Consider the following 16,210-nt stretch of genomic DNA (forward strand, 5'->3'; position numbering starts at 1 on the left):
AATGCCAACAGCAAGATAGTTTAAAAGATGCTTTAATATTCTGACAGGATTATACGATAAACCAACGCCATTGTACCATTTGGCAAAAATTTACCATTCTCAATCAGCATAAATTCATGTGATAGGAGCAGAATGAGGCCATTCAGCCCATCTAGTCTACTACACCATTCAATCATGGCTGATCTATCTTTCACTCTCAACCCCATTCTCCTGCCTTCTCCCCATAACCCTTGACACCCAAATTAATCAAGAATCTATCAATCTCTGCCTAAAAAAATAAACATTTACGGTCTCCACAGCCCACACTGTGGGCAATGAATTCCACAGATTCACTACCCTCTACTGGGTTTCCTCCAGGTGCTTTAGTTTCTTCCCACATCTCATTGCACTTGCAGGTTTGTAGATTAATTGGCCCTCTGTAAATTGCCCCTAATGTGTAGGGTGTTAATGAAAAAGTGAGATAACCTAGAACTACTGTGAACGGATGATCGATGAACGAGGGGGGACCTCATTGAAACATACAGAATAATAAAAGGTTTGGATATAGTGGATGTAGGGAGGATGTTTCCACTCGTGGGAGAGTCTAGGACTAGAGGTCGTAGCCGCAGAATTAAAGGACGTTGTTTTCGGAAGGAGATGAGGAGGAATTTCCTTAGTCAGAGGGTAATGAATCTGTGGAATTCTTTGCCACAGAAGGCTGTGGAGACCAAGTCAGTTGATATATTTAAGGTAGAGATAGATATATTCTTGATTGCTACGGGTGTCAGAGATTATGGGGAGAAGGCAGGAGAATTAGGTTAAGAGAGAGAGATAGATCAGGCATGATTGAATGGCGGAGTAGAATTCATGGGCCGAATAGCCCAATTCTGTTGCGAGCACCTATGATCTTATGATGGTAGGCATGGACTTGGTGGGCCGAAGGGCCTGTTTCCAAGCTTTTTCTTCATAGTAAGAATTTTGTAGTTCTGTTTTTGGTACAAATGACAATTGAACTGTGTTGACTTGCCTAATCTGCAGAATGCTTCCATATTTTCTATGTTTTTTTCTGATTATTAGGCTACTCCCCAGATTATTCACTTCTTATAAAAATGTAATCTTACCCCCAGTTTGAACTATTAAGATAAAATGGTGCTAGCTGTGGTTTCCTTGTGATAAACACTCAACCCTCTGACCTCCAGCACCTGGAATGCCAAAGACTTGCGTAAACTGGCCATTAAAAGTTCCCTCTAGATTACAAACTATTTTGATTTGTAAGTACGCAGATACTTTTGTACATCAGCACTGGGTCTAAATCCTGGATCCCTTCACATACTAACTTCTAACCAAGCAGGTAGGTTATGAAATAGCACACTCCTATAGCAAAGGCCACAGTGTTTCACAAAAGGAGATGATAACCATCGCGGAAACAGTCCCTTCGGCCCATCGAGTCCATGCCGACCAGCGATCCCCATGCACTAACACTATCCTACATACTAGGAACAATTTACAGAAGGCAATTAACCTACAAACCTGCCCATCTTTGGAGTGTGGGAGGAAACTGGATCATTCGGAGAAAACCCACATGGTCACGAGGAGAACGTACTAACCCCGTACAGACAGGACCCGTAGTCAGGATCGAACCCGGGTTCGAAGAGCTCAATGGAAAATATAAATGTATTATTTTTATAGTTTTCACACAAATATTTTTGTTTGGCAATAATTCTATTCAGAGTTAAATGTTTCAATACTGCCGAGGTACTTTATAAATGAAGTTGTTTTGTAAAATTTGATAAACCAGAAAATATCTCAATACAGCTGAGGTACTTTGAACATGAAGTTATTAGATTTGACAAAACTTGCATTAATTTATGAAGCTGTAACATCACTGGGTAATAATTTGTGCACGATGGCGCAGCGGCACAGTTGCTGCCTTACAGCCTCAGAGATCCGGGTTCGATCCTGACTGCGGGCGTTGTCTAAAGGAGTTTGTACGTTCTCCTTGTGACCTGCGTGGGTTTTCTCCGGGTTCACTGGTTTCATCGCACACTCTAAAGATGTACAGGTTTAGCTTTGGTAAAAATTGTAAATTGTCCCCAATGTGTGTAGGATAGTGCTAGTGTATGTGGGTGATCGCTGGTTGACACAAACTTGGTGACCAAAAGGCCTGCTTTTGTTCTGTATCTTTAAACTAAACTAGAGGAATAGAGCAGAGCTGTTTAAAACCTTCACTGAAGCACGAACCACTGATCTATTTTTACCAGAGGATTGAGTTTTAGCATACCTCTGCTCCTCAGTTTCCATGAACCTAATTTATTGACAGTCCAATTTCTAGGAAGAGCGTTACTATAGATGAATCCATTGACAGCAACGTCATAAATTACTAACGTGGAACGTGTTGAAATACCCAAAAAAGGCATGATTTACACTCGAAGGAATAAATCTATCTCAATGCCATATTGCCTGTCTAGAAGCAGAGAAGCATAGAAAATAGGTGCAGGAGTAGGCCATTTGGTTTATTATCCAAAATCGGCACCCTGTTCCAGCTTTCCCCCCATATCCCTTGATTCCCTTAGCCCTAAGAGCTAAATCTAGCGTTTCTTTAATCTAATCTTTCAGTGACTGATGCACAAGGCAACCCAGGTCTCATTGTACTTTCTTAAAAAGGTGGAGTTACATTGGCTACCCTCCAGTCCACAGGAACGGATCCAGAGTCGAGAGAACATTTGAAAATGAGAGGACATTGGATCCAGATGACCTTGCCATCCAGAAACATATTTCCTTCTTAAAACATATTCCAGAACTTGGCCTCCACAGCCTTTCATGGTAGTGAATTTAACTGTAAATAGTGAACACAATGCCAAGCTAAACTAATCTCCTCTGCCTGCACATGATCCATATCCCTTCAGTCCCTGCATTTCCATGTGCCTATCTAAATGTCTAAATGAACACCACTATCATATTCCTCCTTGTCCTATATTGAACTGGCAGATGGGGTCCTTGAAGTGTGGGAGGAAAACAGAGCACACAGAGGAAACCCACTCAGTCACACGGAGAACGTACAAACTCTGTACAGACACATTTGTTTTATTCTGCTAGTTTAGTTTACTTTAGCTTAGTTTAGAGATACAGCGCAAAAAGAGACCCTTCGGCCCATCGAGTCTAATCCGACCAGCGAATATCTCATACACTAGCACTATCCTACACACGAGGAACTATTTTACAATTACGGAATTGCCAAAGCCAATTAACCTACAGATCTGCACGTCTTTGGAATGTGGGCGGAAACCGGAGCACCTGGAAAAAACCCATGCGGGTCAGAGGGAGAACGTACAAACTCCGTACAGAGAGCACTCGTTGTCAGGATTGAACCCGGGTCCCCGGCGCTGTACGGCAATAACTCTACCGCTGCACCACCATGCCGCCCTAAAATAGTCTTCTTCAACTTAATTGCAATTTGTGAACAGTGGATAAAGTACAAATTCCAACATACCACCACAAGGGAATGTACATCAGGCCAGAGAGAGAAAGAATCAAAAGCAACAATCGCCAACTCCTTATGAAGTACGCAACTAGAGGCAGCAGCATGTAGCCAACAGCATAGGAAATGCACACTCCCAATGTACAGTACATAATCCGAATGGATTTTCCAAGAATTTCTGTTCCTGTAAGAAAAAGTCACAAACAATAGTAATTATGAATTATACACTAATTTTAGACAATAGACAATAGGTGCAGGAGTAGGCCATTCGGCCCTTTGAGCCAGCACCGCCATTCAATGTGATCATGGCTGATCATCCTCAATCAGTACCCCGTTCCTGCCTTCTCCCCATATCCCCTGACTCTGCTATCTTTAAGAGCCCTATCTAGTTCTCTCTTGAAAGTATCCGGAGAACCGGCCTCCACCACCCTCTGAGGCAGAGAACTCCACAGACTCACAATTCTTTGTGAGATAAAGTGTTTCTTCGTCTCCGTTCTAAATGGCTTACCCCTTATTCTTAATCTGTGGCCCTTGTTTCTGGACTCCCACAACATCGGGAGCATCTTTCCTGCCTCTAGCGTGTCCAAACTCTTAATAATATTATATGTTTCAATAAGGTGTCCTCTCATCCTTCTAATCTCAAGAGTATACAAGCCCAGCCGCTCCATTCTCTCAGCATATGACAGTCCCGCCATCGCAAGAATTAACCTTGTCAACCTAAGCTGCACTCCCTCAATAGCAAGAATGTCCTTCCTCAAATTACTTTACTTTATGAAAGGATAAATGTAATAAAGGTGAAGTAAAAGTAGGGGTGGCACTGTGGCGCAAAGGCAGAGTTGTCGCCTCATAGCACACAGCACCTCATAGTATCCTCACTGATAGTGGAGTCAGGGGATAAGGGGAGACTTTACTTTAAGCTTTAGAGATACAGTGCGGAAACAGGCCCTTCAGCCGGCTGAGTCCGCACCAACCAGCAATCACCCTGTTCACTAACACATTAGGGTCAATTAACACATTTGCCAAAGCCAAATAACCTCCAAACTTGTACGTCTTTGGAGTGTGGGAGGAAACCAGAGCACCCGGAGAAAACCCACATGGTCACAAGGAGAACGTACAAACTGTGTACAGACAGCACCCGTAATCAGGATCAAGTCCCTGGCACTGTGAAGCAGCAACTCCACCGCTGCGCCACTGTGCCACCCCTACTTTTACTTCACCTTTGTATTACATTTATCCTTTCTTAGCCACTAATGTATTTTTAAACGGGTAATTCATTAGACTGCTTTGTAGTGGAACCTAAAACCTAAAACCAGCTATACAAAGCTATGTATGAGTGGCCAGGTGTCACTTAAATCTACCTTAAGTGCCTGTCCCACTTACGTGTCCTTGGCACGCAAATTACACGACCTCGTCGTCGCGTTGAGGCGCACGGGCATCGTATGGCCGCGCGGGGCCGGTCTCACTGAGAAGCGCGGAGGGGTATGTAGTTGTGCGCGACATCGCGCGGGGCTCTGAAATCTTTGTAGCGAACAAAATCTTTGCGCGCCAACGGCCTGTCGAGTAACTGACGGCCAAAGTGGGACAGGCCCAAGACCCTGACGTGACGCAACGTCTCACCTTCAACAGCAACAGAAGCAGGAAACGATCGCCGAAACTCGGCCTGGGGCTCACAGCCAAGAAAATTGAAGATAGACACAAAATGCTGGAGTAACTCAGCGGGACCGGCAGCATCTCTGGAGAGAACCAATGGGTGACGTTTCGGGTCAAGACCCTTCTTTCAGACAGAAGAAGTCTCGACACGAAACGTCACCCATTTCCAGAGATGCTGCCGGTCCCGATGAGATACTCCTGCATTTTGTGTCCATCTTCAAATGACGTCACGCGCTCCAGACGTCTGTGCGCATGCATTAAATCGCGCACGACCTTCGCGGGACCGTCGCGCCTCAACGTGACCATGAGGTTGCGTAATTAGCGTGCCAAGGACATATAAGTGGGACTGGGGCTTTAAGCTCCACCCAGAGCCCATCCTAAGCAGGAAGGTGAAAACGAAGGAACTTAGCAATGAATAAAAAGGACTGCAAAAATAGGATCGATACAAAAATCGAAACAAAAAAAAAAAAGTTTTAATGAAAATAATTCACAATAAATATTGGGTTCGGAAATGTACAAGCTCTTGATATATAAATGCACCCGCAATCAAGCAAGACCAGTGCACTCAGTTTCCCTCAGGTACTCTGACCCTCTGATACTCAGGTAGTCTGACCAAAGCCATTGATCCTGAAAAATTGTCTGTCCTTGTGAGTGTGGGGGGAAACTGGAGCACCCGGAGAATACCCACATGGTCACAAGGAGAATGTCCAAACTCCGTACAGCCAGCACCTGTAGTCAGGATCAAACCCTGGTCTCTGGTGCTGTAAGGCAGCAACTCTACCGCTACGCCAGAGACCCTTCATATATAGAAAACATGAGGTTTTAATCGATTTCCTAAACATCCCCTCTCTCTAAGACTCCATCCCTCCGCCACCCGAGTGGTACCAGCTTCAAAGTCGTCTCTTGTTGGGTCTCTTTGTGTGAGAAGGAACTGCAGATGCTGGTTTAAACCAAAGAGTTTAAACAAAATGCTGGAGCAACTCAGCGGGACTCAACTCTGGAGAGAAGGAATGGATGACGTTTCTGGTCATGACCCGACCCGAAACCTTTAGAAGGGTCTCGACCTGAAACGTTACCCATTCCTTCTCTCCAGAGATTGCTACCTGATCCATGCCGGTCACCAGGGGGAATTCGGCACAGAGACTCTAACACAATGCTTCCGGCGGCCCGGGACTCTTGCACTGAGGCTGCTCCATGGCCGGAGCTGCAGCGAGCGGCTCACCAGCCCTGCACACACTCGCCATCCCGGCAAACACTCGCCAGCCCCGGCTCCCCGTCCGCATCCGGCCCCCGCCGTTGTTTCTGCTTCCATCCCTCCCTTAGCCCCGGCTCTCCAACACCCGCGGCCCATGCAGTTGATATGAGTTTTGAAATTCTCGACAGAGCGTGAGAAATTTGTGATCAGCATAAGAGCGTGAGAATTTGTCGAAATGGCTGAGTCTCACGCTCAAAGCGTGAGAGTTGGCAGCCCTGATGTCATGGAGACTGGAAACTGAAAACTAGGGGACGGCCGTCCCCCTGTGTCCCCCCCATTTCCATCACTGGCCCTATGACTGTGTGGGTTTCCTCCGATACTCCGGTTTACTCCCACGTTCCAAAGGTGCCAAGTTAATTGGCTTCTGTAAATTGTATCTATTGTGTTGTATTCTGTTTCCACTCTGTCTGTTTCCACTCTGTATCACTCAACTAAACTAGTGCCGAGGGAGTGGATGAGAAAGTGGGATAAGATAAAACTAGTGTGAAGGAATGGTCAATGATCGGAAGAGACTTAGTGGGACGAAGGGCTTGTTTCCATGCTGTATCTTCCTTTTAATCATTCAATTATCTGTGTGTACTGTATTTACAAGCCTGTTATGCTGCTGCTAGTAAGAATTTCATTGTTCGGTCAACTAAAGACTTGGATGGGCACAGAGATATGCATAGAAATGAAGGATTACGTGCGGGCGGTTAAAAGAGTTGGTTTTGGCATCATATTCAGTACAGACATTGTGGGCCGAAGGGCCTGTTCCTGTTTGATGTTCTACAATAAGCACAACTAAGTATGATTACTTCAGAAAAGACAAACACAACATTGGAAATGTTTGGGATAACAATTCTATCCTTAAGTTTTTTTTATTGCAGAGGAATGCTAGGAATGTGTTGGCCAGCAGGATAGACACTGGTTAATTTCATGGTTGTCATTGTGTCAGTGGTGGGAGTGTGGCATTCATTGCTTTGATTGTGAAACTGCAGTGGGTTGTGCTTAATTTGCAACGTGGAAGTCCCAGAGAATCATGACAGAGCAGTGCAGAGGACTTTGTACCTTAGACTTCAGTGATACAGCACAATAACAGGCCCTTCAGAGTCTGTGCCGACCAGTGATCACCCTGTACACTAGCACTATCCCATACACTAGGGAATATTAACAATTTTACCGAAGCCAATTAACCTACAAACCTGTACATCATTGGAGTGTGGGAGGAAACCGGAGCACCAGCAGAAAACCCACACGTCCACAGGGAGAACATACAAACTCTGTACACCCGTGGTCAAGAGCAAACCCAGGTCTCTGGGCCTTTAAGATAGCAACCCTACTGCTGTGTCACCGTGCCGCCCAGATATCAAATATCTCTGGGAATTCGAGCAGTTCTCTGGTTGACTAAGCAGATATTAGGAATGGTATTGGGGGTAGACTGCTGATATGGATAGAAAATTGGTTGGCAGACAGGAAACAAAGAGTAGGGATTAACAGGTCCCTTTCAGAATGGCAGGCAGTGACTAGTGGGGTACCGCAAGGCTCGGTGCTGTGACCACAGCTATTTACAATATACATCAATGATTTAGATGAAGGGATTCAAAGTAACATTAGCAAATTTGCAGATGACACAAAGCTGGTAGTGTAACTGTGAGGAGGATGTATTCGAGAAAACAGGGTGACTTGGACAGGTTGGGTGAGTGGGCAGGTGTATGGCAGATGCAGTTTTATGTGGATAAATTATCCTCTTTGGTGGCAAGAACAGGAAGGCAGATTGTTATCTGAATGGTGTTGTTAGGAAAAGGGGAAGTACAACGGGATCTGGGGGTCCTTCTTCATCAGTCAATGAAAGTAAACATGCAGGTACAGCAGGCAGTGAAGAAAGCGAATGGCATGTTGGCCTTCATAACAAGAGGAGTTGAGTATAGGAGCAACGAGGTCCTTCTGCAGTTGTACAGGGTCCTAGTGAGACCGCACCTGGAGTATTGTGTGCAGGTTTGGTCCCCTAATTTGAGGAAGAACATTCTTGCCATTGAGGGTGTGCAGCATAGGTTCACAAGGTTAATTCCCAGGATGGCGGGACTGTCATATGCTGAGAGAATGGAGTGTCTGGGGTTGTATACTCCGGAATGTAGAAGGATGAGAGGATATCTTATTGAAATATATAAGATTACTAGACTAAGTGGGACCCGTTGGGTCCCAGCATTACACAGGAGGGCTGGTCATCCAACGCAATATTCCACCTCTCCACCAATTCTAATATTGGTGGCCAGTGGGGGGGGGGGGGGGGGGGGGGGGGGGGGGGGGGGGGTGGGGGGGGGGGGGGGGGGGGGGGGGGGGGGGGGGGGGGGGGGGGGGGGGGGGGGGCTTTCTGCAGCGCTAGTATGGGTGTTGTGGGCTGAAGGGACTGGTTTCCAGAGGGCTAGTATGCAAATTGTGCGCCAAATGGATTCTTGGGCTGGCGTCTCAGTCAATCAAGCCTGTTGTGCTGGCAACTCACTCACTCGCGGCTGGTGGGCTGGTAGTTGACTAACGGCTAATCCTTGAAATTCTATTTCAAGCAGGGTATAAGGCCACCAAATTCAAGTGCAGTTTCATATCATTTGAAGTAGGGTGCAAAGCCACTAAAGACAGCGAGTCGTGACCTCTCCCTCCTCCATCTTGCAGAGACTGAGCTACACCCACATTTCCGAGTTTTAGAACCCCCACCAGAAAAGGTGTGGCTTTCATGGAGTGATTGACAGGAGAGAGATTCTCAACATTTCTTTTTAAACTAATACTTTTATTTTTAATTGATGGGAAGAATTATCTGCATATGCTCAGCGGAGGGGGACTGAGTAAGATGGCCAAAAATCACAGCCGTAAGTGGTATGGTTTTATCTAAAATCAATATACAGTGCAAACAGGAAGTAAGTGCATTTACAGTAGTGCCTTTTAACTTCAAGCCAAAGCACCCAAGCCACCATTTGCAGTAAGTAGTGCCTTTCAACTTCATGCCACCATTTGCAGTAAGTAGTGCCTTTCAACTTCAAGCCAAAGCAACCAAGCCACCATTTGCAGTAAGTGGTGTCTTTCAACTTCAAGCCACACCCAAGCCATAATTTGTAGTAAGTAGTGCCTTTCAACTTCAAGCCAAAGCAACCAAGCCACCATTTGCAGTAATAGTGCCTTTCAACTTCAAAACAAAGCTCCCAAGCCACCATTTGCAGTAATAGTGCCTTTCAACTTCAAACCAAAGCTCCCAAGCCACCATTTGCAGTAAGTAGTGCCTTTCAACTTCAAGCCACAATTTGCAGTAAGTAGTGCCTTTCAACTTCAGGCCAATGCACCCACGGCCCCCATTTGCAGTAAGTAGTGCCTTTCAACTTCAAAGCTCCCAAGCCACCATTTGCAGTAAGTAGTGCCTTTCAACTTCATGCCACCATTTGCAGTAAGTAGTGCCTTTCAATTTCAAGACACACCCAAGCCAAGCCAACCGGGGGAGGAGGGGAGGGGGGGGTAGGCTTTCTGGAGCGCTAGTATGAATCATTTTAGAACCAATAGACATTTTTTTTGCAAGCTTTAGAACCAATAGACATTTTTTTGCCAGCTTTAGAACCAATAGACATATTTTTGCCAGCTTTAGAACCAATAGAGACACTTTTTGCAAGCTTTAGAACCAATAGAGACACTTTTTGCAAGCTTTAGAACCAATAGACACATTCTGCAAGCATTTTAGAACCACTAAGGGCACTTACATTTGAGTAGACATGTGTTCAGTGTTATTCACAGCTCAGAGATATGTGACCCTCTGCCTTCCTCCATCTTGAAGAGTGAGGCACACCACTTCCTGGTTTTATAGTCCCTCCCCCCTGCCGCCAGCGGGGGCAGCAGAGAGAATGGGGAATTTTGTAAAAACATTAACATCTCTGTCATTTTTAATCAACGGGGAAAAACCCTCGGCACACATGCGGCGGAGGGGGGCTCTGAGCAAGGTGGCCAAAAATGACGGCCGTAGGTGGCGTCGTTCTCTGTGAAATCGCAGCACAGATGGCCAAAACCGGTCAAGAACAGACTTTTAGTAATATAGATAGATTAAAGGTTTAGACACGCTAGAGGCAGGAAACATGTTCCCGATGTTGGGGGTGTCCAGAACCAGGGACCACAGTTTAAGAATAAGGGGCAAGGCATTTAGAACGGAGACAAGAAAACACTTTTTCACACAGAGAGTTGTGAGTCTGTGGAATTCTCTGCCTCAGAGGGCAGTGGATGCCGGTTCTCTGGAAAATTTCAAGAGAGAGCTTGATAGGGCTCTTAAAGATAGCGAAGTCAGGGGATATGGGGAGAAGGCAGGAACGGGGTACTGATTGTGGATGATCAGCTATGATCACTTTGAATGGCGATGCTGGCTCAAAGGGCGAATGGCCTACTCCAGCACCTATTGTCTATTAATGCATTACTGACAGAGACAGAACACCCCTGGTAATTGAAGGGTTATATACTGTAATTACAGTGCATTGAATGGTGCAGGTACATACCAAGAACAAAGGCAGATACGTAGTTTGATATTTGTCCCAGCCCTACAAGGAAGTTAAGAAGGCAGAATATTTCCCAGTTTGGAGAGAAGACTTGAATAATGCTGAATAAACACTGTATCGCCATCGTTCCAAATAAAACTGCCTTTCTCCCAAACCTACGAAGCAAGAACAAATGAAGATTCAACTGTACATACTCAAACACACATGCCTCTAATTACACACCTTATACATTTATTCTCTCAGATGTTTAACAGAATTGTTCCAAAAAAGATTTATCCACAGAGGGTCAGCAATGGTGGCACAGAGGTGGAGTTGCTGCCTCACAGCGCCAGACTCGGGTTCGATTCTGATTACGGGTGCTATCTGCGTTGGGTTCTCCCTGTCACCATGTGGGTTTCCTCCAAGTGCTCCAGCTTCCTACATACACCAAAGTATGTAGGTTTGTCTGTTAATTGACCGGTAATTTGGTAATTATAAAACTGTCCCTTGAGTATAGGATAGTTGGTCGGCGCGGACTCGGTAGGCTGAATGGTCTGTTTCTGCACTGTATCTCGAAACTAAACTGAACTAGTGGAATAAAACAAAAGTGCATGGGAACTGAAGAATCTCTGATCCAGATATAAATCAAAACCAGGGATTCAGCAAGGATATACCAAAAATAAAGTTCGGACCCAGCTCTGCACGATCCTGGTCCTACCTGAAGCTCATGGCGAGCACTGCGGAGCTGTCCAAGGGAGGTCCTGGTGACGGGCAGGCAGCCAAGGACAGGCTGCGGGAGTTTCAGCGGTCGTTCGAGGTTAGGCCGCCAAGAACAAAGAGGGACCCGGCATGGGGGGGGGGGGGCGGGGATTTATACAACAACATTTCATAAAAATATCCATTGACTTAGCCTCCACAGCTTTCTGTGGCAAAGAATTCCACGGATTCACCACGCTCTGACTAAAGAAATTTGTCCTCAACTCCTTCCGAAAGGAATGTCCTTTAAATCAGAGGCTATGATCTCTAGTCCTGGACTCTCCCACCAGTGGAAACATCCTCTTCACATCCACTATATCCAAGCCTTTCACTGGACTAGAAGGCTACAGAGGCCATCACTGGATATTTTTAAGGTTGAGATGGATTCATTCTTGATTGGTATGGTGTCAGGGATGGGGAGAAGGCAGGAGAATGGCGTTAAGAGAGGAAGATAGATCAGCCATGATTGAATGGCATAGGCTTGATGGGCCGAATGGCCTAATTCTGCTCCTATCACTTATGAACATGAATTGTGTAGAGAATTTCATGGTCTCACCACATACCACAAATGTGTATTTATGACCTGGAGTCAATGTGGTAATGGGGCAACAACGCAGCTCACACAAATAGTGAAGAAGAATGACCAGAAACTTTATTTTTGGCAAATTGAATTAAAGAAATAACTCACCTGTCTGATAATTGCCCAGAAACAAAGGAGCCAATCAGCACTCCTGCAAAGAAGAACGACATGGATAATGGAGCCTTCCAATCATCATTGCACACCAGGTCCCACTGAGAAACATAAAGAATCGACATATATCATCCTGGACACTGATACAATAAAGATCACTCACTGACATTGGGTCAAAACACATGCACCCCATCATTCGCTGCAACTATTTATGGAGCCGCACGGTTGTGCAATGGTAGAGTTGCTGCCTCACAACGCCAGACACCCAGGTTCAATCCTGACAAGGGGTGCTGTATGTACATAATTTGTATGTTCGCCCCATGTGTGTATGTGTGTGTGTGTGTGTGGAGGACGGAACTGCGAATGCTGGTTTAAACCAAAGATAGACACAAAAGGCTGGAGTAACTCAGGATATATAATTTCTATATGGTGAATCCAAAATGCATAAAACTACCTATTAATAAAATCTGACAATTTACACTTCAAACACATGCGATGTTTTCTATTACCAATCCCAATTGTGGAGTATAGAGGCAAATAAATAAATGATGGGTCTTTGTCCCAACCATTATGGAGGGCACTGTATACAATGTCACAAAAAGCTGGCATAACTCAACAGGACAGGCAGTATCTCTGGAGAGAAGGAATGGGTGATGTTTTGGGTTCTTTGAAGGAGGGCCTCGACACGAAACGTCACCCATTCCTTCTCTCCAGAGATACTGCCTGTGTTTGAAATGTAAATTGTCAGATTTTATTAATAGGTATTTTTATGCATTTTGGATTCACCATATAGAAATTACAGCTGTGTTTATATATAGCCCCCCCCCCCCCCCCCCCATTTCAGGGGGGGATTATGTTTAAACACTGCTGTAATTTCTACATGGTGAAACCAAAATGTATAAAAATGGCCTTTATTAAAATCTAACAATGTGCACGATAACCACATGTGATTTTTTAAATTACAAATCTCAAATTGTGCAGTACAGAGGCAAATAAATAAATGATGGGTCTTTGGCCCAAACATTATGGACGGCACTGTACACCTCTACAAAGGACAACGGACAAAGGACATTTATTTGCCACGTACACCAATTGGTGTAGTGAAATTTGGCTTGCCATGCAGCACACAGATAAAGATAAGACACAACATTAAAAAGTTTAACAATAAACATAAAAAACATCCCCCCACAATAGTTCCCATTATGAGGGAAGGCACAAAGTCCAGTCCCTCTATAATATCACTCCAAGGAATAAAGTCCTAGCCTGCTGAAATGCTCCCAGTAACACAGGCCTTCGAGTCCTGGCAAAGTCAGTGTAAGTCTTCTCAGCATTCTTTCTAGCTTATGGAACAGTACAAAAGAATTTAGGAAATGGGTCTGGTGGCAGTTTAGAGGAATATAAACATCTACTGAACTTAGTTCTTGGGAAAACTTTGTTCTGGTGAAGTATATATTTTGATTACCTTCCTTGACAGCGCACCTCATACATCCACCACTCTCCAGACTATAAATTAAGCTCTGGTTTCTGCATTTCCATTCTAGCCCAGGGCTTATAAAGTTTCAAGCGTCAAGAGTCAAGAGTGTTTTATTGTCATATATGCCCCAGATAGAACAATGGGCCTGTCCTTAGGCGATTTTTCTGGTGGCTGCCGGCGACTGTCATAGTCGTAGCAGGTCGCCGAGAAAACAGCGACTGAACCCCCTCTATGACAATGTCTACGACAAGCTACAATGTCGATGTCAAGCTACAGCAAGCTACCGACAACCGGCGACCCAATCGTCGCGACTTAGGGCGTCCACCTAAGACCACACCTACGACAACCTACAGTAACCTACGTCCACCTGCAACACGCTATGACAAGCTACAACCCTGTCGGTGACAACTGAGGCCAACTTAAGATATGTGACGTCATTTTGGCCTCTAAAACAATGGAATCACCCAGTTTTCCAATTAAACGGGTTGTAGGGTGGGGTTTGGAATAATTCTCCATCATGACTACCGTGGAGCAACATCAGAGGGCGTAGCTCTTATTATGAGAGAAGCCCTGCTGCTTGCAACAGCCCTCTTGCTTAAAGATCTGCAAGACAGAAGGACAAGAAGAATGGTGAAGAAGAAGCCTGAGATGAGGTCTCCTCAGTCTCCACCTGCCTGGCGGGTAGGGTTGCGGTTCAGGCCATGCCACTGGGCTGTCCCTTCCTTCTCCTTGGAGCCATTTTACAATGCTCAAGGTCTCCAACAAAAAAAATCAGGAAGTCCACGCACTTTATTTTTACCTGATCACGTGTTTTTCCAAAGTCGCTACTTGACTTCTCTTGACGACAACCTGGCAACAACCTACGACAGCACCTACGTCAGGAGAAGACCAGCTACGACAAACCCACGGTCACCGACCGTCACCGAAAGGTTTTGAACATTTCAAAGTGCAGCGGCGACCAGAAAAACGTTACGACTCTTTGGGTGACCGAGGAGACTACTCACGACCATACAGGCGACTCCCCGGCAACCGTGTGGCAACTGCCCAGTCGCCAGCAGGCGCCTAAAAAATTGCCTAAGTGGGACAGGCCCTTTGCTTGCTGCAGCACAACAGAATATGTAAACATAGTACATAAGCGAGAGAAAAGAAAGTTCAGTGTGTATATATACACACACACACATACTCAAAAAACATATTATTATTCTTAATATGTTTTAACATTCTCCGTTGAGAATGTTGGCTTAACATTCTCAATTTCTGAGAATGTTAAAACAGATAGCCAGATAAAAAATAGATTTCCATAGAGTGCTGATAGCAAGTGAAAGTTAGGGGTTAAAGTTCAAAACTTTACAAACTCACAACAAAAGTTAAACATTAAAGTCTCCCTGACACTAGGTCGCACTGCTTTGGAATTGGAGCCGTCTTTTGATGAATGGGTTCAAATGCACGTGATCTCTTCGCTTTTGTTTTCCAATTATGACACCATTGTACAACCATTTTCACAAACTACTCTTTAGACTCGTTGTTCTTGGGTTACGGAGCGTTACCACCTCAGACACAAACCTCGGAGACGATGGTGGAGGTGTACTGGTCCCGACTGTAATCCCATCCATCCAAACACGGCTCCTCTTCGATCCCGGAAACGTTGAGGAGATCTGGGTCTGGAAACACCTCCGAGAGGTTCCTGATCACATCCAAGCGGTAGCGACTGCATTGGCTGTACTGGACTTGTGTTCCTGGCACCAGTGGGATGGTTCTGTTCATCCAGGCTTGGCTGAGGTTGAGATTCCCGGGAATCGAGCAGCGATGCTCTGGGATATCCCCGACGAAAACGATGGACAATCCGCAGAAACCGTTGGGGAAGATGCTGGCGCTCAGAAGAAAAAAGATCATCTTCTGGAAGGGTCCCCATTCTCCCAGGACGGCGACAATGTCCTCGTAATTCCGCATTACAATTGTAGCGGCCGTGTATTCCTCTACTTTCTTCCGGAGCTCTGCACCCACTGACCGGGTGGGGGCAGACTTGAAACGCAAATAAGGTCTTCCTTCCAATGCTTTCACTGTAATTAGCATTTTAAAGCATTCAAACTACGGACTTCCCCATGAGTGTACAAATAGACTTCCACATTCAGAAGAACAAGCCATCGCCTCTCACAAAGCCACAGAACATACAATGAAAAACATAATATCTCCATACCCCCCCCATATCTCATTGACCTCTTCCCCTGCCAACCATCACGGTCCCTCAGATCCACATCAGCCGGTCTCCTCTCCATCCACGTCCAACCTCCGCAGTTTTGGGGACAGAGCCTTCTCCAGGGCAGCTCCCAGGCTCTGGAACTCCCTCCCCCAACTGATCCGCAATTCCGTGTCCCTCACCATCTTCCAGTCCCGCCTAAAGACCCATCTCTTCACCTCTGCCTATCCTTAGCCCCACGTCCCCCTCCCTTTT

General features: G+C 45.5%; 1 protein-coding gene across 1 annotated transcript in view; it reads right to left on the minus strand.

Annotated features, from left to right (window-relative positions):
- Positions 1–15,942, minus strand: part of LOC129701817 (organic cation/carnitine transporter 2-like) — a 31,266-nt gene extending 15,324 nt beyond the window's left edge. The window contains exons 1-4 of the mRNA XM_055643281.1: positions 15,322–15,942; positions 12,282–12,385; positions 10,859–11,013; positions 3,470–3,641 (exon numbers count right to left, since the gene is read on the minus strand). Coding sequence (XP_055499256.1) covers positions 3,470–3,641; positions 10,859–11,013; positions 12,282–12,385; positions 15,322–15,831 — 941 coding nt within the window. The 5' untranslated portion in view covers positions 15,832–15,942. The remainder of the gene's footprint in view (positions 1–3,469; positions 3,642–10,858; positions 11,014–12,281; positions 12,386–15,321) is intronic.
- Between the last annotated feature and the right edge of the window lie 268 nt (positions 15,943–16,210).

The sequence above is a fragment of the Leucoraja erinacea genome, chromosome 11, assembly GCF_028641065.1.
Source record: "Leucoraja erinacea ecotype New England chromosome 11, Leri_hhj_1, whole genome shotgun sequence".
NCBI lineage: Eukaryota > Metazoa > Chordata > Chondrichthyes > Rajiformes > Rajidae > Leucoraja > Leucoraja erinaceus.